Source organism: Colletotrichum fioriniae, assembly GCF_027942845.1.
Source record: "Colletotrichum fioriniae strain IMI 355084 chromosome Unknown scaffold_1, whole genome shotgun sequence".
NCBI classification, from domain to species: Eukaryota; Fungi; Ascomycota; class Sordariomycetes; order Glomerellales; family Glomerellaceae; genus Colletotrichum; species Colletotrichum fioriniae.
In genome coordinates, this window is record NW_027076837.1 from 6,325,162 (window position 1) to 6,347,015 (window position 21,854).

At 53.2% G+C, this 21,854-nt stretch overlaps 3 protein-coding genes across 3 annotated transcripts; 2 read left to right on the forward strand and 1 right to left on the reverse strand.

Moving 5' to 3' along the window:
* Positions 1 to 2,346: 2,346 nt before the first annotated feature.
* On the reverse strand, positions 2,347 to 4,016 carry N0V96_001627 (uncharacterized protein; the record flags this gene model as incomplete). Its single annotated transcript, XM_053194212.1, has 2 exons — positions 2,347 to 3,752; positions 3,827 to 4,016. 2 exons carry the CDS (start codon positions 4,014 to 4,016, stop codon positions 2,347 to 2,349), a joined length of 1,596 nt encoding a protein of 531 aa, XP_053048409.1.
* Positions 4,017 to 9,632: 5,616 nt separating this feature from the next.
* Positions 9,633 to 11,480, forward strand: N0V96_001628 (uncharacterized protein; the record flags this gene model as incomplete). Its single annotated transcript, XM_053194213.1, has 1 exon — positions 9,633 to 11,480. One exon carries the CDS (start codon positions 9,633 to 9,635, stop codon positions 11,478 to 11,480), a length of 1,848 nt encoding a protein of 615 aa, XP_053048410.1.
* An 8,316-nt stretch (positions 11,481 to 19,796) lies between these two features.
* N0V96_001629 (uncharacterized protein) lies at positions 19,797 to 21,294 on the forward strand (the record flags this gene model as incomplete). The annotated part of the gene is made up of 4 exons (XM_065756277.1): positions 19,797 to 19,914; positions 19,973 to 19,996; positions 20,061 to 20,248; positions 20,311 to 21,294. The coding sequence occupies 4 exons, from the start codon at positions 19,797 to 19,799 to the stop codon at positions 21,292 to 21,294; spliced, it is 1,314 nt and encodes a 437-aa protein (XP_065615517.1).
* Positions 21,295 to 21,854: the final 560 nt, after the last annotated feature.

Sequence of the window (21,854 nt, forward strand, 5' to 3'; positions counted from 1 at the left end):
ATAAGAGAGTGGATTGGGAAGCGGACTATTGGTGCGCAAAGGCCGAGGGCGAAGTACTATGTATGGAGATAGTAACGTAGAAAGACGAAGCAAGACGAGGATGGAGAAGAAAAAAAATCAGATTTGTCAAGTCAGGTATGAATGACTCTGTTCTCAGCTGATGGATGGAAGCCGGTACATCTCCCGGGTGACCAAGCCAAGGGGGAAAGAATGTCGGGTGCGAGTACTTGAATACCTGGGCCGGTAAGGTAAGGTAGCAAATGGGTCGGCAAAGTCCCACTTGGGAAGGCCTAAAAGGAGAGATCCATGGAAAATCCACGGCGCAACATGCCTGCTGAGATTTTCCTTCTTTGCTGTGCAGTTTTTGCTTGCGCGCCCAATGCCCATACAAAAACTTCGGCAAGGACTTCGGCATCACAAAAAGAAAAGCGCGAACGACACGAGCCGAGTGGGAAAAAGCGTGTGGCCCAGGCACACGCTGCACACTGCAGAAAGGAGGAAAGACAACCTGGAATGTGGGCCCGGACGGGGCCGGAGGCGGTAGCCGGCACTGCAACCTAGGAATTCTGGTAATGGAACCAAGCCGAGGGATAGGCAAGGTGGGGTTCCCATCTTGGCCTTTTGGTTTGTCAGTGTCGCAGCTTTTTTTTTTTTTTTCCTTCTATGCAGCCGTACCCTTCCCTGACCCGATCCTGCACGATCGATATGGCCCAGGGAGGCAGTGTTGTTACAAATTCGAGATGTTGCACGATCTTTCTTACAAATGCGGTTCGTTCTTAGTCACTTTCCAAAGTTTAATATACCTCTAGACAAGCGCATACGTGCAACAAACAGAGAGTGAGAGGAGACTACGGATTAGACTTCCGTCATCCAATAAGGCTACCAACTTCAATCCATCCGGGAAGGAACACTCAATCGAACTTTTCGCAGAGTTTCTGCACACCCACAGTCCTCCAGATGGCTCGAGCAGAACAGTACCGACGGATACAGTACACAGCAAATCAGAGTTTACCATGATCTTCCTGAACCGCGCCCTAAACCAGGTAAGCCAATTAACTAGAGTTTTTGCTAACCGGTCGGATCCGACGAAAAAAATCATGGGACATACCGTAGTAGGAGAAAGGTTAACACCGGATATGATGTCACTGGGGCTGGACAGTCTGGACTTAAGCCCATCCAAAAGCGCGGTGCCTCCGAGAGAGAAAAAAGAATTGGCGACGCTTTGCATCCGTACGGTGAAAAAAATACCTATCACGGTAATAATTGACTCCACCTACATACTGTCAATTCGTTCCCAACTGTCAAAAGTTCAGTCTCACCCATTGGCATTCTCTCTCTGTTCTCGCCCCTCGGTCCCGCGCTCTTTCGGAACCATCCTATGCACTGCTTTAGTCATCAGCCTTAAACGTCACCTTGCGTCTGCCCGTCTGCCACTTTTCTGCAGCACTGACTAAATAACGTGCACAACGCCACGGCATTCCCGGCCGTGTGCGTCCAACTGCTCGGCGTCCGTCCGTCTCTGTCCGTGTCTAGAACGCCGAAAGACTACCTTAATCGACGTTATCGACGTCGCGTGTGGTATACTTGAGGATCCTATGAGAAAACCCTTCATGGCGGCCACAGAATAAAGACCACAGAATGAAGAGCAACCACACAAATGAAATATTCACATTAAAACCAGAAACCTAGTCAACCAGAATAAGGAAGGGGAATACGGATTTACGGTAAGATTACCTGTATCCCCTTCAGGCTTCAGGAGGATGATCGTGGGTCCCTGACTCCTGTAGCCCCCGATCTATCTCCTTTACAAGCTGGCAAGTTCATCCACAATTTCCCACGGGCCGCGGTCTTCGGCCGCTATTGTAGACCCTTTCGCCGAATGCCCAACCCAGAGTGACAGCCCAATGCCGCTTCTTGCCGCCTCCTAGGTTTCCGCCCTCCGAGGCTCCTTCAGTGACAGTCCAGGACAGGAAGAAACAAGAGGGTAAAAAATATCCCGAGTGAGCTGGTTTCTCCACTCACACTTGACACAACGATCTGAGCGTTCCAGAAAGGTCTAGAATGCTTCATCGCCCCTCCCTCTCTGTCCGTACACTTCCTACGGTACAGGATGTACATCAGATTTTTTCGTTCAACGATACAGATCAAATTAGTATCCGTACAGCAAAGATCATTTTAGTGTAATTGACTGTTTTGATTCGCTATTGTCATCTAAAATATGTAAAATACCAGGGGGAATCCCACCACCCTTTTAAAAGAGAGAAGAAAAAACAAGGGGTCCCCGTGTGCACAATTGCACACACCACGAGCACCCATGCCAAAGGAAAGTTCGCCGGTAATTCGAGGCTATCGTCGGACACCCCATCCGTTCTCTAGCAGATTCGTCGCCTCCTCGAGACTCAACCCCGACGTCTCGGGATAGATGCGCCAGATGAGCCCGTAGCCCACCAGACACACGAGCGCGTAGAGCACAAACGTCCACGACGGGCTAAGCGCGTCCATGAGCGGGAGGAACGTCAGGCCGACGACGAAGTTGGCGCCCCAGTTGGTCGCCGTCGAGACGCCGCTGCCGATCGACCGCACTGCGAGCGGGAACAGCTCGCTCTGCATCCAGGGCACGTTGCCCAGCCCCAGCGCGTACGCTGCGACGTAGCCCATGATGCTGACGAGGATCAGCACCGCCGCGCCCCTGTCCGTGCCCGCGCCCTCGCCCGTGCCGCCCTCCGAGGCCGCCGCCGTTTCGGGCCGCAGGTCGACGAAGGAGAAGCCGTATGCCGAGAGCATCAGGCCCGCGATCATGAACGGCAGGGAGTAGAGCAGGATCTTGCGTCGGCCGATGCGGTCGATGAGGCACAGCGCCGCGACCGTGAAGATGAAGTTTGTCACGGCGACGCTCATGGCGGTGAGGGTGGGCGTGCCGAACCCGACCATCTTGAAAATGGTCGCCGAGAAATACATGAGCGAGTTGAAGCCGCACAGCTGCTGGAGTCCTTGGAGCAGGCAGGTGATGACCAGCGCGCGCTTGTTCCTCCCGACCGAGAAGAGCTCCTGCCAGCCTCCCCACCACTCCATGCGCGGCGAGCCTTCCCGCCTCATGACCTCCCTCTCCTCCCTGATTTCAATCTCAATCTCCTTGATGACCGCCTCGGCGTTCCTCATGCCGCCGACCGTGTTCCCCAGCACCCTCTCGACGACCTTTTTGGCCTTGAGCGACTGGCCTACCATGACGAGCCAGCGCGGGGACTCGGGCATGAGGGCGAGGATCGAGCACTGCAGCGCCGCGGGGAGCGCCCCGAGACCGACCATCCAGCGCCACCCCGTCGACTGGTCGCCGTACTCGGCAAACGCCCAGCCGATGATGTAGGCGACCACCTGGCCAAGCGTGATGAAGAGGACATTCATCGTCACGAGCCGGCCACGGTGGCTGGCGGGCGCCAGCTCGGCAATGTATAGGGGCACGACGAAGCTGGCGGCGCCGACGGCCAGACCGACGATGGACCGCCCAATAACCATGGAGGTGACGGTGCCGGCCCAGGCCTGCATCAGGGCGCCGAGGATGAAGAGGATGTCGGCGACGAAGATGACGCGCTTGCGGCCCAGCGCGTCGGCGACGATGGAGGAAAAGGGGGAGACGAGCAGGGCGAAGAGGGCGGTGCTGGAGGTGATGATGGACTTGTCGAATGTCGTGAGGACTCGGTTCGATAGGGAGGTGTCGATCTTGACGAGCGTTGCTGATATTACGCCCGTATCATCTGCGCACAAGGAGTCAACATTTGCCTAATCTCCTTGTCCCATGAACGGCAGATTTGGGGGCGCCGAGACTCACATCCAAAGAGCAATCCACTGATGCCGGCAGCAAATGTGAGAAGCCATACAAAAAGACTCGGACCCGATTGGCGTGCATGCTTCATGGACGCGGGTAGCACGTCGGCCTCCTCTTCCGCGTCCCGGTAGTCAAGCTCGTCGTCCCGGTCCTGGCGGCCGGCCATCAGCGGAGCATCGATCGAGTCGGGCATTTTGGCGGTAGATCCACGCCAAGAAGGTTAGCAATTGGTGGTGGTGTGTGTGTCCTGTCTTTCGGGTCTTTTATCATTGAACCTGTCGCAAGATGTCGAAGAGAATGCAAAGGAGAATATGAGAATGCCTTTCAAGAGGCCATGCTGCGGAGTGCGTCTCGGCACCGTCGGTCGGAGGCGAATGGAGGATGGGAGGCGTAAAAGGGTAGGTGATGGCGATGCTCCGAGATTCCCTAACAGCGGGATGCCAGCCACGTTACGTGTTTAGAGTTGAGATGTCGTAGCCTCAAGTCCTCCCTGGGTCCGGAAGCTTGGGGCTTTGCGGGGCACTTTGTCACCCGGGCCCCATGCACCCGCCAACTGTTTCGGGGATACTTCTGTGGTATATGTGACGCGGGCACAGAGACAAAGTATCATCTTATCTCACGGGCTAGGCGGGGAGGGCCGCATCTATCGCCCGAACCAGTCAGCTTCAACGCTCCGTGAATCCGAAACTCGGCAGCTGTTCACCGCCCTCCACCACGAAGCACTGATCATTTGCGCTGCGGAATGAGGAGCCGCTCAGACGTCGTCATCTTTGGGATAACCGAGTGAAAGTCTCTTGGAGTGCTTTACTTCATGTGAGTGTTGTTTGTCGACGTCGTGGTCTGTGAAGGGGAAATTGTAACAATTTCAATCCAGAAATTGGACGCTGGTGTTGGACGATCGAGCCGTGACTGAGAAAGGGACTTTTGACAGGACTCATGTCCAGGCCAGGGCCCGTAACTCTAGATTTTTGAATTAAACACAGAGTTGCAAAGTTTCAACGTTGGTTTGTCGCCATGCTTTTTGCTCGGCAGACACATCCGCAATGTGAGACGAGTCGAGATGTAAGTCAGGTCTGTAAGAAACATACTTTACGTACCTTCGATGTACCTAGGTGGCGCAAAGTCAAGATCATCTTTCGCTCTTTGATGGAAGGGTAGCTCAATCCCGTAGGCGCCGCTTCAAATGCTCAGGTGTTCGCTTGGAGTGAGCCAAGCGAGCCTCCGTCGCGACATCAACCTTGGTACGGAGCATGCTGCTTTGCAATCATTAATCATTGAGGTATGATCCGAACTTTCAACTTCAGATCAACACGGTTCTCCGGACTTCTTTTGCGCGCTTGGCCATTTCGGGTGACCGAAGAGTTGCTGTCGCTATTGCTGGACAAGTACCCACCGCAGCCAATAGACAGTGAGCTCAAGTACACGAGGATGCTGCACATTGTGTTCTTGATCGTGGGACCGTGGCTTCGGAAGTACCTATGAGTTTCACAGATCTCGACAATCGTCTTTGGTCCATGATAGAGTATCTCTCACTCAATGTCATAATATAAACATCTAATCCGTTGTGTGGTGCGAAGATAAGGCACGTCATGTCGCGTGGGTTTTGTGACCTTTGTGGTATGGACCGAATGGCTTGCCGGTGACACACTCACCATCTCCAGCGCCCGTTTCTTTCGTTCTCCAAGACTTGCGGCGGGCCAATAGAGGCGTGATCGAGAGAGTCGACTTTTTTTGGTGGCTTTCGTTGGAGCCCCGCCAAGCGAGCGACCAAGAGTTTGCTTGACTAGAGGTAGCATGGCACACCTCTGAGTTGCTTGTGCACGAATGAAGCATCTGGCCGAATATCATGAAGATATGCTCTCTTCTTATTAGATCCTAGTTTCCTTGGAATCTGTATTGAGTTTTCGAGGCACGGGTGTATCGACATTGGGCCCCGGTTCAACTTTCAGGCCCGGCCTAGGCCTTGCCTTGAGAGCAACAGACTCCGAGGCAGATTGCTAGACTACTAGTGCAAGAAATAGGCAGCTTGCAGCATGCGAGGTAACGAGGAAGCTTGGGTAGGCCGTAGACAGGCACCACATGGTACATTAAACTCTCGGGCTACATTGTACTCGTTGCAAGTCGTTAGTTTGTCAGATGTCAGATGAGGATGGTGCAGGGAGAGACATTTGCGGGCCTAGCTTTGCGGGCGCCAAAGAGTCTCGCCCGGATCCTTGAGTGGACACAATCTATTCGTAGGAACGCTGGTAACCTATTCTCAAGGTACACAGAGAGTGCTTTTGTGCGTCCCGCCAAGGCAACGGTTTGCTGGGCAATGAAAAGTGAACACGAGGAAGAGTTCGTGCACTGATTCAATCACCGTGAAGAGAGAAATTACAACCTATCAAGCAAGCGTAGACATACGGCAAATGTCGAGTAATCCGGGGGATCGCCACCAGGGTGAGCGTCGAATGAGCATGTGGAAGAGCGTACATGTAGTCTCTAGTCGCCAGCGAAAGGGCGGTAGTATGTTAAGTGAGTGTGAGAGGGTAACAGGCTGTTGTGAAATTCTGTTCCCTGAGTTACTCATATATCGAGTGGGAGAAGAAGTTGAGATGGCTCGAAAGCGGGCCCAGGGCCACTCCGAGAGCCTGGGACAGATCTGGCGATCGTGATTACCAACAACTGTCAAGCGCCAACTCGGCTCAGTTCCATCCTGGTCAGGCCGCTGTCGCGATATGAGTGAGTGCTCTTGTATTTTGGAGAAGAAATCCAGCAATTATGGCTTCCCTTACATAAGGTGCCCTAAGTACATAAGTACGGCCGGCTGGAAGTGAGCGAAGTACCGGTACTTTTGTCCCCCTCCCGCTCTGTTGAGGAACGCATGCGGAGCAAGTCCGACCCCACCACTGCATTCCAGCTTGCACCTTCCACTGTGACCTTGCAGCAAGAACAGCAGCAGCAGCTTCCGTCTGGACCTCCTCCCCCCGCCGCTTCCACCACTCCTTCCATCCCTCTTCCCGTCTACCTACCTAGCGACCCGACCTCCACTCTCTCCACTGACACCGGCCGGCGGACGTCAAGAGCATGGCACTCCGACTCTCATCCTGGCAATTCGCTTCTGCATCACAATCCTTCGCTCCCGACCGCAACTCGGACACCAGTCATGTCATCCTACCCGCTCCCAGTATCCAATCAAGCAAGCCTAGAGACACTTGATGGTTATCAAACGAACATGGTACCGCCGGGTGAATCGTGATGAGGTGAGGCCGGGGGCATGCTCATGCTCACGTTCATGCTCCAATGGAGAATCTGCACTTCGCTTGCCTTGTCGCCCGCAATATCTCTCCTGGTGCAGCAGAGTATCCGTACGCTATCTTTCGGATATACGGGCACTTTCTCGACACCAACACCGCACGACGACTCCTTCAACAGCTCGTGTGCTGCCCCGGAATCTGCTGTGATCAGACATAGCATGGCACGATGCAGGGTTTAGCCAAGACAGCGAGTATCCAAGCGCCTGGGGCTCTCGAGCTTCTACTACCAAAATGCCCAAAAAAGCATACCCAAAACGGCACACTACGACCCTCCCGTGCCTCGACACCAACCATTGATCTCTGTGTCCCAACCCGTCCATTACTATTCGACAGTCGCCGATCGATGGAACCTCCTGTTGGTGCCGGGGAGCCTAAATGAACCGGGGGCTCGCGCAGAAGAGCGTGTGGGTTGAAGGAATCAGTTGGGAAATCCTGGCTCGCGGCCTGCCTCTTGCCTGGCAATGAGCCAGCCTGCCGGTGCCCACCGGTTGTACCGCCGCCCTCCCGGCGGCCAGACTTTGAAAACGCCCGCTCGTCTGCGCAGTGCAGTGCTCCTATTTGTCTGTTGACTCCCCGAAGCCTGTTCACGGAGTCTGCGAGCATATTTCCCCTCCAAGACAGGTCAGGTCACGTCACGTCACGTCACGTATACCGTACGTCCTATCGAATTTCTGCCATCCTCGCTTCTTGTCGCGCAACGATGCATGATACTGCCCATCTTTCGAGGCGGACGCAGCGACCGCATACAAGCCACGAACACGTCTGAAGCTCAACGTTGGAAAAAGATATGCTCTCAGAGTGGGGGTCTTTCTCGTCGACCCCAACTGCAGTACATCTTTGGGAATACCCCACCATCGCCCACGCTGTACGCTACGAGCCATGACGTTGGCCAGCCAAACCCCTGATAGAGGGGTCCCCCTCAGGGTCTTGAGTACGAGCCTACGATATGCGAGCCTGCGAGGTGCGAGGTGCGAGAGTCAGGGAGCGAGTTGGCTGCGCGATGACCTGATGCAACGAGCATCATTAATGTCGCGTGCATTCAACATACATTCAGTCGAAGCCAACGCACGCCAAGAATGCTTTCATTGTTCACCCGCACGGCATGGGGGATCGGCCACGATGCGCTGTCGACGAAGCAGTGTAACAGCAAGAAAAGGCAAGCCCCCGTCCATCAAGTGCTGACTTGCAATGTACGATGCCATGCACCCCGGGTGCGTGCGGCTTGCCGCCAGCGAACTTGGGCAGCGTGCCTGTCGGGCTGCCAGAGCGAATTTGGCGCTTTTTACCGGATAGACGACGGATCCAAGGTTAACTAACTAATACAAAAGAGATGGCTACTTATCCGTACCATATGGGACAACCATCACTCTCGGACTGGAAGGTTTTCTTATCTCGCCGCCAGCCCGGCCAATGAGCTTACCACGTCATGCGAGCCACAAGCTCAAAGTTCCCCATCACGAGAGTGCCGGCAAAGTAAACGCAACTTGAGGAGACTCAGGGCCAGGGGAGATCTTTCACCGGGCACCTCGACGGGCACCTCGAATGTACTACCACTGTCTACAATGGCCACGGCAGCGGCAGGCTTACGAGTAGGGGACAGTGCTCGGGTGCTTCGCACAAGTACAGGTACAGGTACAGATACAAGCCCGTCCCGCAGACCTCGTTCCCCCCCTTCTCCAACTGGAAGACGCAGACGGGGCGAGGGCACGCGAGAATGAGACTGAAGGCTCATGCAACCGCGCTTGCGCCCGCAAGCCGTACGCCGGGGCCTTCTTCGCCTTCTGTTACTAGTGTGTTGCCAACCTTGCCCCCGCTATGCCGCCCGCTGCGTCCCCAAAGGCAAAAGCCAAAAACGCCCCATCCTGGGTGTGTGGACTTGCTGATGCTGGGCAATTGTAGACGAGTGTTGGGGCCCCATTTGCCCATGGAAAACGGGGACCAAAGTACCTCTGCTTACGTCTTTGCGAGACGCGGTACAAGGGCTGCCGCGAAAGCCAAAGGTAAGGGTAAGCTGCCTTCTCTCTTTAACTGAGGGTGCCCAAACATGGAAGCAGACGTGGACGGACGGACTCGACATGGAACTGACCACCAACCCGACACTTCCTCTGACCCCATGAAAATAATTCCGTTCCCGTCCAGTACCAATCTGATCTGCTTCGTCTCAAACATAAACCTCACACACTCCCAATAATCTCTTCTTGCTGGACCTACTTTTGCAGCTCGCAGCTCTCAGCTTTCAGCTCCCACATCCCGACCTCCGGCTGCTTCTCCCCCAAGAACCGGGCTCTGAGGCACGCGGTAATGCAGCCTGTTTCGCCAGCGTCCTAGACGGCAGGCACGTCACCACATTTCAGGGGGCCAGCAACTGCGCGAAGCAACCCAGGACACGCCAAAAAAATCACCCAAGTGGAACATCGAACCCGTGAGCCAGCTACACGCGGCTGACCCGACGTCTCCGCAAGGCTGAACGGCCGTCAAGAGACCAACCTCTGGATTTTTGGACAACGGGCACCATGGGGCAGTGGTGGGATGCTTCAAAGATTGACGCTACTGTCACGAGACAGTTCGTTTGTCAGTACCTCTTACCAGAGGAGATTGAGCGCCTAAGCCAACCACTAGCTTTCGGTGATGGTTTGACGGATGAGACGTATTGGGACTGGATCAACAACAAGGCCAAGCGCATCTTCTTGATTCTCGTCGACCTCAAGATTCCAGATCAGATCTTCGGCATCGTTGACGACTCATGGGACGACCATGACCTCCCCATATCTTCCGAGCATGTCGAGCGACTTAGGTTGACGGCTCAGAGGGACGACAAAATTGAGCGCAAGTTTTTCTCTCGCCAGTTCACCTACCTGCTGAAGCCCTTCCAACGAGGCGACCACGTTGTCTTCAATGAGTACGAAATTGTTCCTCTCGAGGTCATCGAGCGCAGACCAGCGGGGAATACTTCGGTAGACAAGGTTGTCCTCCCCAACTGTCCCGGTACAGTCTTTTACCGACGACGCATCCCGCTCGGGAACGGATTCGGTCAGCTCTCCAAAGGCGAGTTCGTTGAGATCATCAATAGCATCAGGGGAATCCAGAATGACCACTTGGTATCGTACTACGCTTCATACACGCAGATCGGGGCGGCATACGTCCTCTTCACCCCTGCTACCGATTCCAACCTGAAGTCTTTCTTTGGCAATACGCCATCCAACTTTAAGAATCTCTCCAAGAAGGAGCGGAGACGGACGGTTATGAACTGGATACTTTGTCTCGCTGATACCCTCGCCTACCTTCACAGCAGAAGGCTATGCCACGGGAACATCAAACCCTCGTCTATACTCTTCACCAGTCAACTCCACATCTTTTACTCGGATTTCACGAGACTAAACGCCGAGGTTTTGGCCGGTTACACGGACAAGAATTCGTTCGACCGGGAGTCATACGACTACGCAGCCCCGGAACAGTGGTTTCGCCCGACAGGCGGTCCGACAAGTCCTTTGGGCCGTATGGCGACGATGGCGATATCGACGTCTCCGGAGACGCACACCAACTTCTCCATCCCAAGGAGTGACAACCCGGGTAGCCCAAACGCGATGCTGAACACGCCCAACCCGCATCTGAATCCACAAGCCGCCGATATCTTCTCGCTTGGCTGTGTCATCTTGGACCTGATGAGCTTCCTCGTCAAAAAGACAACAAAAAGTTTTGCCGCGCATCGTGCTGCCAAGCACAAGACTCCCGGTCGTGGTGGCGCCGTGTTGGATTCGTCATTTCACAAGAACCTCGGACAGGTTGAGTCCTGGATGTCGACACTAGCAAAGGAGGCGTCAAAGAAGGTCTCCGAATCCGACGGAGGCCTCGTGTTCCGAGGCATCGTACCCCTAATGCACATTGTAGCCCGTATGCTGTCGGCGAATCCGATGGATCGACCCTCAGCGGCCGAGGTGCAAACACAAGTGTACCAGTTGTTGACCAAATACTGCGACATCAAGGAGCCTCATTGTGTTCATCAATACGGCGGCTGGGACTTTGGTATGTCGCACTTGCGCATACAGCCCATCAGCCCCAACGCCGAACTCATGCCGCAACCTATCCGACAGAACTCAATACCGCAACTGCCTCGACGCGGCAGTGAGAGCATTGGAAGCATCAGTCCAAGAGGGTTATCCCATTCGAGAACGAACAGCAGCGGCGGTATGTCGAATAATAGCGGGATGAGTAGTGCGGCAAGCAGCGATCAAGACCGAGACCTCGGGCCCGGGTTCACTGCTATTCGGAATATCCGGGTACCGCCGGTGCGATCGCCCGGGCCATGGGACTCGAGCCCCGGTGTGCAGGGCGGACGTAGCGACCAAGCTCCGGTGTATTGAGACATGGCCCGCCGACGCGAGGCCCGAATATATGGGCGAGGTACGACGGCTCATGAGCGGTATTCAAACTTTTTTTTTTCCCCATTGGATTGGCGCAGTCCTGATATCGATACCACACACCATACCGCCTGGGGTTTTGCATCAGAATCTCAATGTTAGATGAACAAGGGCAGGGAATGCGCGCTCGAGGGGTCATGACATGAGATGTTTTGATGGTGAATTTTTTTTCTCTCCTTTTTGTTGCTCAGCGATACCTCTGCCGCAATTGCCCATCGCAGATGGGTCTGCACACTAAGCATGCCCAACCATAGTCGAAAAAAAGAGAGGCCGAGATAGGAATGAAGATTCGATATTGAAATCATATACCCGTACGTCTTTGTAATTGTCGAATGGTCCAATGGTTTCTTCCGACTATGCGGGTTCCGAGCCGAGCCATGACAGTGAGAGCCAAGGTGCTATAGGGAGGGCGGGGGCAAAGATGGGGAAAGAATGAATAGCGCGGGGATGGGAAACGACCACGAGCGAGGGGGACGAAGTGGTCCCTTTTTGTACGTAAGGAGTTTGCTAGCAATAGCTTTGCCCTCAATAGGGTAAATTCCGCTGATTGAATGGGCGAGAAATGGCATTATTCGTACCACTGGTTACGTGATGGCCGTGAATTCGTCGAATGGGCAGTTTACATGACAAACGGAATTCCAAAGAGGCTTTTTTTCAGCAGGGGTGGTCTCACGGTCAGCGAGGGGTAAGGTAAGCGTGCACTGCGTGGTAAGGTAAAGTACGTGAGGCTTTCTCCCGCCGCGTTCCTTTTGGGGGTGTTGGGGGCGATGGCGGCGGCGGCGTGCCGCACGACCAGCAGCTGCAACACTACGGTACTGGCTTTTACAGCAAATTACAATTAGGTGGCTCATGTAGGTAACAGGCAGCCTGGCACGCTTTGTTGATTCGTCTGTACCCCCACCTGACGGATGAGAAGTCCTCGCAATGGGTTGATGGGGACTTTCGAGCTGTTCTGCTGTGTCTGCTGTGTAAGGTATTTCGGATACTACGAGGTGCACTGCTACTGCTGCTGACGCATCTCCTCCCTGCGAGGCGGATGAGCCCCGCGTTTTGAAAGAGGGAAACTCAAAAAAACAAACCTATGCGGGGGATATCAAGTGAAGGCCTTTTTGACGGTTGAAGTGATACGACGACCCGTTCTTCATGGAAAGAAAAGGGGCCTGATTATCCGTACAGAATAGGATGCGGCTGTGTACGAGTGAAATTCACGTAGCTTCCTCCTGAACCTGATATTGAGTTTTGCTGTTGTTCATGTGCTACTCTCCGAGTTTGGGTTTCCAGGTCTATGGATAACTTGTGTGTAAATCGACTTGTATGGAGATTGAATGTGACCCTGAAATATTTTTCCGTTTGTGCCCTCTTCTCTTTTTTATTGATTACATTGGACTTGTTGTGGTGTATTTTATTTTACGTTGACGTCCCCAGAAAAATCGTTCCCGAGTTTTTGTTGAGGATGAAGCTGAACGTGACAGAGAAACCCCACGAATAAGCCAGGCCGAGAGATCTTGACCACTCTACGCTACTTTGGCAGGATATGATTTTATCTTTGGGATACATCTGCTTGTTGATAGTGGTGAGGGTGATTTATGGGTTCAGACTTACATAGCTGTGGTGGGTTGCGGAGAGAGATGAACAACGGGAAAGGAAGGAAGTGCGTTCAATGCCATTCCTTCTGACTGCACTAAATACATGTATCTAACTGCATTGATCTCACATGTCCAATATTCTGTTCTCGCGGAGATTAGTAGTATCCTGCATGGCTGACTGTTCCTCGCCGTTGGGTGAATGGGTTTTAAGGCTGTTAGACACGTTTGGAAACCCCCGGCGTTAGGTCCGTCATGGCCTCGAACGCCAATGGGTGCCGGGAGGTTTCCTTTTCTTTCGTATACTTGAGGCAGTGGAAGCTAAACTGTGAGAAGTCTCTCATAGTTTTCCGAGGGACAGGGGGGTGCTACGTATCTGCCTGAAGTCTGGCTCTATCATGGTTGTGGATGTACAGGTTGTGATTTTGATGTTATATGTGCTCTGGAGTCGGTACGTCTTCTCGGACAAGACATGATACTGCTCGATCATAGTAGGTTGGGAGTGTAGAATGGGCTTTCTTCATGCCCCAATTTTTCAAGGATCATTTACAGATAACGTCAGATGTGATGCCTTCAAGTAACGTGGATGTCGGGTTGAATATGACCTAGAAGTTCGTCTATCTATCTCACGAAGCCAACGCCAGATTCCTTGTGTATTGGGTTTCTTCATTCCCTGAAAGACGGTAAGAGGTCTTTATGCATCATGAATTCATGCTATCAGTCCAACCTCTCCCGTAGACTTGGAATTCCTGCCTAGGTACGTTCAAAAGATTGCGCATCCCATACCCTTTCCAACCATTTTTAAGCAATCCTTCATGCTGGAGAAGTTAAGTTTCGTGGTATTGCGAGGAGCAAACAACGAGAATGGAAATCGATGGGAAACAAACCCTGCTAGAAGTTCAGCTGAACCAATCATCCCAAACACGATATATCTGCACTCGACTCCCCGAACTCCCACCTCAAGCACGCCTGGCAACATCGAAACGTGGTGACTACTTGATCCAGTCCGGGTTATGCCGGCTCATGGATCATTATCTTGTGAGAAAAGAGTCGTAGAGACCTCATTATGCGGCTATTCCATCTGCCAAAGTCTTAAGAAGTGAGCTGTTCTTCGCACCTCGCGATACTGTAAGTAAACTTATATTAGGAGGTAGTTCAATTTCCCAGAACAAGCTCAGCCTCATATATGAAGCTGTGAGAAGCCATATCCTTGACTCTTATGTGGCGAGGCGTCAAGCATTATATCGAATGAATCCCTCTTCGCTTGCTTCTCGCCAACGGCTCGTTCCGGACGTAAGACGACCCGACTTTTGACGACGTCAACATCCTTACCAGGCCCTTCTGGTGCTTCTTTGCAATATTTCTTGTTGAAGAAGAGTACACACCGGCCGCGTTCAATAGCATATCGATCTAGGAAGAGAGACCCGGTCAAAGGCCGCTTTGCTGGCGTGACTGGAGGGACATATTCTCAGCCCAGTTTAGCTGCCTCGTCGTCTAGATCAGGCTAAAAACTTTGATAGAAACTCTGGCCCACTACCGTTGACGTTTATTCGTCTGGATACCGCGGGAGTGATCAAGAAGGTGGCAACATCTTACTATCTCCGATATAGTGGTTGTGGAATCACACAAGAGGTAGAATGAACGAGCCCCTGGCTCGAAAGGGTCTTCTCTGGGCCTAGCTTATATGAGCTGAGATTTATTCATATCTTTGGCTCCTGGGGCTGGTGATCATGCTGCCCGGATCGGTTCACGAGCAATTATTACCCAATCGAGTTGTTGGCGGTATAAGGAGGAGCGTGCTTGTAACCTTCGGCTTGCTCAGAGAGCTCTACTGCTCTCCTGATCTCATCCCTTTCCGTGAAGCCTCACAGAAAGGGTCAAAGATAGATGAAGACATCACAAGGGCCCTGAAAGAACCCTCCGTTGTGAGGTTATTGAGGAGGCGAACGTCCAGTGTCTTCAACTTGTCAACCAGAACTCGGGGGAGATTCGCCTGTAGATCGAATTGACGGAGCAGCGCATATCTCGACAACTTTGGAGCGAGCAAAGACGACATATCCCCAAGTAAGAAGCTGAAGTGCATTTTTTAAGAGAGATAGCAGGGGTTGCGCCTTTGTTGGTATCTATACAGGAACATCCGGGACTGTCATCGCGGAAGCAGACGGTCCAAGGTAGACCATCCAAGGTTCATAATCACAGGAGCCATGAGAAGCTTCGCCAAACGACTGTGTTCATCTCACTAAACCGAGAGATGAATACCTGTCATTTCTGTACTTGATAGAGACTCTCCAAAGAGAAAGCGCCAAGTAATGTTCACATCATGCCTCAACTGAGAACGCCAACGGACTTACACCATACAGTGCGGGCGGTTGATGCACAGTCGCCAAGTTCGCGATGAGTCTGTCTCCACCCTCCCTGCCAACCGAAAGAAAACAGAGTTCAGTACAATTTAGTCATCTGCCCTTACCGTGTTCAATGTCTCTAGAATTGTTCTAAGCTGCCCTTCTGAGGTACAATGTATGGAGATAAGAGACCTCACGGCAAGGGCTGACAGCGACAGAGAAGGAATAATGAACAGTGCTTTTTTTCGTCAACTACGAGCCAGAACCACATTGCACAGGCGTCACGTCTCCTCCCTAGCTACCTACTCAAAACGAACGAAAAAAGGTTCAAGGCCACAGCCGGGAACCACCCCAATAACTCTGCTGCGACCACTTGGTGGCTTTGCGGGAAGCAGACGTCAACCCCCGTTTCGCGTTGCCGCTGAACCAGGGGAGGGGCAGTTCGATGCTCGACCAGGTAGGCAGACTCGCAAGTTGCAACCTCAGAGTCGCAGCTGGGATTCGTCGCTTGTTGTTGGGCGTGGCATGGTATGCGGGGACCGGAGGTGGAGGTGGGTTGAGGATCTACCTCTCTGGAACGTGCCGAATGCGCAGGCTTCCATGTTGCATTTGGGCGAGCGACACGGCGAGAGAGACAGACCTGAGGTTGCTGCTTCGCATAGCGTGGTCGTTGGCTGCATTTGGCTTCACCTTGGGAGATGGCCGGGGAAAGGCGTGGTCGCCACGTCTTCGGGGCAACGCGCCGAAGCCGTCCCAAAACTGGCCTCGTCGGTGTAGAGCTGGCCGACTACAGTAGCTTAGCTCCCCGCACCATTGGCTTCTCTTGTCGCCTTTCTGGATGAGGGACGAGGACAAAAGCCAAGCGATTTGAGTGCCGGACGATGGATGGGATTCTGAAAGGCTAACCTAGCCTTATTATGGAAGTGAGGTGTCACTGCCCTTATCTTCGCCCAGACCGAGGGGGCAGATCGCCCGTCGCTTTTTTGATGGGCGCGCGGCGTTTGCTTGGCAATTGCTCTGCCCGTTAGACCCTTACTATTCCCCGCTGGCCTCGTTGTCTGCCCATCGAATGCTGATGGCCCTTAAGCGTCGAGCAGCAACACCCCGCCTTCGTCAACCTGTATACTACGGATGCTCCGTACGGATACTTGAGCTGCTAATAACTTTCACGGATGCCGCGGAGGCAGGCGGGGGAAGCTCGAGTCGAGCTCGTTGATGGAGCGACGAGGGGGTTTCCCTTCATGTTTCACCCCATGCAGGGTGCCGGCCAAAAGGGAGCTTTAGTGCTGCTTGCAAATAAATGTTCTGGCAACTTGCCAAACGAGATGGAAAGGCCATTGTGAGATTATCGACAGTCGTATCAAATGCATGTCTCACTGAGACGGCCAGTTGCCGAAGCTTCATTACCATGGCAGCTCTCTTCCTTGACGAAACCATTTTATCGCCGTGTTACAAACAAGAAAGCTCCTGTGGGCTTCGCATTGCTTTCTTTGGCTGTGTTATCATTGCTCCTGTTGGATGAGCAACATGCGGCGGGGTGCGCCGCAAGTGAATGCAAACGTCTACACTGATGCAGCTGACGGCCCATTGCATCACCTCTCTGCGGCATGCCACCTTCTTCAATGCTACGACGCACCACTTGCAACGGGCAATGGCAGAGAAGATGCGGCCAAGAGGCTCCTCGGAGGGATCCAACGACGGATTCGCCCAGGGTGTCAAGGTGCCGCAATGCAACGAAGCTGACGACTGGGTCCACAGGTGACATCAATTCGCTCTCTGTTTGTTCCGAACCCTCTCCCTGAGTCCCTGCTCTTTAGATCAGTGGGCTCGCGGTCAAAGGGAGTCAAGGTGTTCCTCGAACGGAACAGAAGCCTGGAGTTTTCACTTCTTTTTTTGCAATGGCCGTTGCAACCCTCGCCGGATAAGGTCCACAGGCAGTGAACGGGACCGGGGGTTAAGCTTACCCTGGTTCGTGTCAACGCTTGCCTGACTGCAGGGCCAAGAGGGATTTTCAATGAGACGCTGCGATCAGAGTGTTGCGTCATACTCATTATCCGGAGGCCATTATTGCTAGACAACCTTTTCATGCCGTGTAGCCGCCCTCGACCTTGGGGGCTGGCTGTTGAACACACCGCGAACAGGAAATGAAGACGGGAGAAAAGCCAATTTCCAGCCGCACCCTGTAGGATGACCATCGCTAATCTGGAGAGGTATCCCCGCAAGGTGGTCTAGGCGAGCCGGTGAAGAAGCAGAGGACATTAAGCAAGAAAATCGCGTCGTGGCTAGCCGTGATGAGCTGGGGGGCGAGGACGGAGTTTTGGCCGTTACGTTGAAAGCTTGATGGGCAAGGACCAGCTGGGAACAAGCGGTTCGTGGAGGACAACCTAATCCCTGGCACAGGTTGTCGCAATTGGGAAGAGGCATCCAACTTGAAGATGGCACGGGCGAGGCAAGGCATTGTGGCGAGTTGAAGGCCTCGCTGTCGCTGTCCTCGTTCGTCGTTGGCTGTATTCTGCCGGAGCACTAAATCTCTGGCTGACAGCCTAGTATTAGCAGCCACCCATCAGCCAGAATAGCTCGGTCCGTTTCCCGGGTGCCCGACTCGTGTTCAAGTGGACGTGTGGCTACGCGAGGCTAGTGAGAGGCGACGAAAAGTGGCGGGCTATTTTATCGGATTGGGAAAGCCAAGAAGCCGGTCTGGTTGGGCAGGCGTCAAAGACGGCGTGGCTTCGGGTGGATGGCGCCATATTGTTTGTAACCGTGGGGGCAAAAGAAAGAAACGACGGCCGAGTTTGCTTTTGTGTCTTCATTGTCTGTAGTCTGGAGATTGAAACATGGGCAGAGAGTCTAGGAGTAGTACCCGCAACTCCGTGCCGACCCTGTGAGGTTATTTCCTTGATCGATTGAGTGAGGGGGGAAATGCTTGTGTATCTGTAATTGTTGTGGACTCTGGCTTCTGGAGGCGGAGAGCGGGAGGAATCGAAGGATTCCGATGAGAATCATCAGCCCTGGAGGAGAGATGTCATAGCTGTCAACCAAGACCAAGAAAAGACGCGTCGGCGTCTTGTAGACTCAGCCTGCTTACTGGGTGACTCCTCCTTTGGTGTTGCGTCTTGCATCACTCACCCGTGTTGCCCCCAATGAGGCCGACCAACGCCGCCGGTCTCTCTGCAGCAGGCAGTCCATGTCGAGTCGGTTGTGTGTCGAGTGAGAAAGGCCAGGGTGTTGAGGCCAGTCAGAGTCAAGACTTTTGTGACTCTGGAGTCTCTGGACCACTCTTGGGCCGGGCGACAATCAAGATAGGCCGTCTTCACCCCTGGCCCGCCGCCAATGGCACAACATGGCGCACCTCCATTGATCCAGACCCATGCAGTTGGCCTTGTTGCTTCAAGCTTGAACTCCTGGTTCGTTTTTTTCCCTCGTTGCGCACCTAACGCACCCCTGCCGCCGTCGTTTCCCACCCTAGACCGGGCTCCGTGGCTCCTTGCTAGCACCAGAGCGAGCTCCAAGCTTCTCGTCCTAGGCAGTTTTCTCATCCGTTTGGCACTCCACGTGTGTGGAGAGGTGGGATGGGATTCCAAAAAGAGCAAGAGAGGAACGTTGTTACTTGTAAGAATGCCAGCAGGGGTAAAGAAAAGAGAGGGAAAAAACTGCAGTCTGCAGGGCCTAGTTGTTCGGAGTGTCTCCCGCGTTGAGCTGCAGTAGCGAAGCTGGGACAATAAAATCGATAGCTTCCCTCCCCATCCCCCCCGGGCAAGGCGTTCCCATCATCTTGAAGTGAGGCTGTTGCTTACCCACGATACCTCTCAGGCAAAGTCTCTTTCCTTCCACCTCGTCTGACGGCCTTCAACACGGTTGCTGCCCTGTTTGGATCTTTCTGTCGTTTTCGCCAAGAACGGACATCGGTTGCGGTGTGATAGTGTTGCCTTGTACGACGTTGTAATCGCGAAAGAAGGAATTGGTTGCAGTCGGTGCAGGACGAATACTCGACAAAAATCGAAGGAAGGAACACGACAACTTGCAAAGACCTGCAAAAAAGAGGCAACCACGGCCAACAGTCATTACTTTCACCGTCTAGTAAAAGCATAAGCTCTTTTCAGCATTCGCCCTGCTGAGGTGTCCCTCGCCATTAATTCGATATCTTCCGTCGGAGCGAGCTACAACCAACAACTCTGGACTCTCAACATCATCAACAGACACTTGGTCGTTTTTGGCTTTCTTGGGAACCGCAGCACTAAGGCATCATCATCCTCATCATTTGTCGCATCCTCAGCATTGCTGTATTTGCTAGTCGAAGCTTATCAGGAGGATTGCCTTGCGATTACTCCTTCATCATGCGAGTCTCCAAGCTCGTCTCGGCATTATTGCTTGGCACCGCCGCAGCTCTCGCACCAATCGAGATTGTAGGCAGCAAATTCTTCGACGAGAGCGGCAAGCAATGGTTCATGAAAGGTACGCCAATCATCTACTGCCGTTTCGACTAGAATCCTCGGGACTGACGCAATCACAGGCATCGCATACCAATTGACACCAGGTTAGCCCAGCTTGTCTGAATGCATACTTACAAAGCCCACTGTCTAACACAAAAGCTTGTCTAGATGACCCACTGGTTGATACTGATCAATGCACCCGCGATGCCAACCTCATGAAGACGCTGGGTACCAACGCAATCCGTGTTTACCACGTTGACTCCAGCGCAAATCACGACGGGTGCATGGCAGCCTTTGACAAGGCCGGCATATATACCCTCATCGACTTGGACACTTTTGACTCGTATATTCTTCCTGTTGGTGCCGCCCTGTTCTGTCATATCTCTAGCTCGCGGGCTTTGACTAACAAGTAGTTCAGAATACTCCTTACTGGAACCAAACGCAGTTCAACGCGTACGCCAAGGTAATGGACAACTTTGCGAAATACGACAACGTTCTCGGCTTCTTCATTGGCAATGAGATCATTGCGCTTCCCACTCAGTCCCAGGTCGCCCCTTTCATGAAGGCTGCCGCACGAGACATGAAGGCCTACCGCGACAAGAAGGGTTATCGCAAGATTCCCGTCGGCTACTCCGCGGCAGACATTGCTGAGTTGCGGCCCATGCTCCAAGACTACCTGACCTGTGGCGGAAAGCCAGAGGACAACATTGACTTTTTCGGACTCAACTCGTACGAGTGGTGCGACCCAAACACGTACGAGACCTCGGGATACACAAATCTGCAAGCCATGGCCGAGAAATTTCCTGTGCCCATCTTCTTCACTGAAACAGGATGCATCACAGGCCAAGGCCCGCGTACATGGGACGATCAGAACGCCATCTTCAGCCAGCCCATGGTTAATGACTGGAGCGGAGCCATGGTTTACGAATGGATCTACGAGGAGAACCGATATGGCATTGTGTCATACGGACCTGAAGTCTCCAAGACCATTACCGCTGACGACGTGTACGATGGCTTTACCCGCAAGGGCACTCCAACCCCCAGAGCCCCCGAGTTCCAGAATCTGCAGGCTAAATGGGCTACCATCACTCCTTCGGGAGTCGCGAAATCGAACTACAACCCGACGAGCGTCTCCACCCGCGATTGTCCCAAAGCCACGGGGGGTTGGTTGGTGGACGGAAACGTCCTTCTTCCTACTCTCGGAGAGACGTTCAAGGGCAGCTTCTCTTCGAGCCCGACAGGATCGGTGACTTCGGGCTCAAGCACCAGCGCTTCCGCAGCGCCCACACAATCCGCCGAGTCCTCGGCACCCGAGAGACCTTCGGGATCTGGCACCAAGCAAATCGCCGGTATGGCTGTTGGCTTGGTTGGTGTCATGATCTTCTTCACTGTGTGGATGTAATTGACCACGAAAACATTTCTTCTTCTGTACACTTTGTGCAGTCATTTTTACGACGGATTGGATCATGGATTATACCCCATTTGCGAATACACGGAAGCTTCGCATTGAAGCAGGGCATTTTTCAAGGCGTTGATGGCAAGAGGGCGGGCGTACGGAGACTCGTTTCTAGACCTGCAAAGGGTTTGGTCGACTTTGCTCAATATTTGCTGGGAAAAAGGGGTGGTCTGCCGAGAGAGGTAATCGTCACCAAGGGTCTTTCGAAAGTCATTCCCTTGGAAAAGATGACGATGGAAATGAATTAATTAATAATATCTTGTCAGAAAACAACACGGAGAAGCACACTCGGGAGACCTTGAGTTACGATGATGGCAAGAGCCTCTCCAAATACAATAGACACCGATTTCCGATGTAAACGCCTTACTCCTTCCACATATGTTGATGTTCTGATGTTAGCGGACTTACACTCATTGCAACTGCCTTGAAGAGTTGCTACCGTGCCGTCTACTGCGGGAAATCAATTTGCAATCTGTCACCCATGCTACTACCTTGAAGCTTCCGTA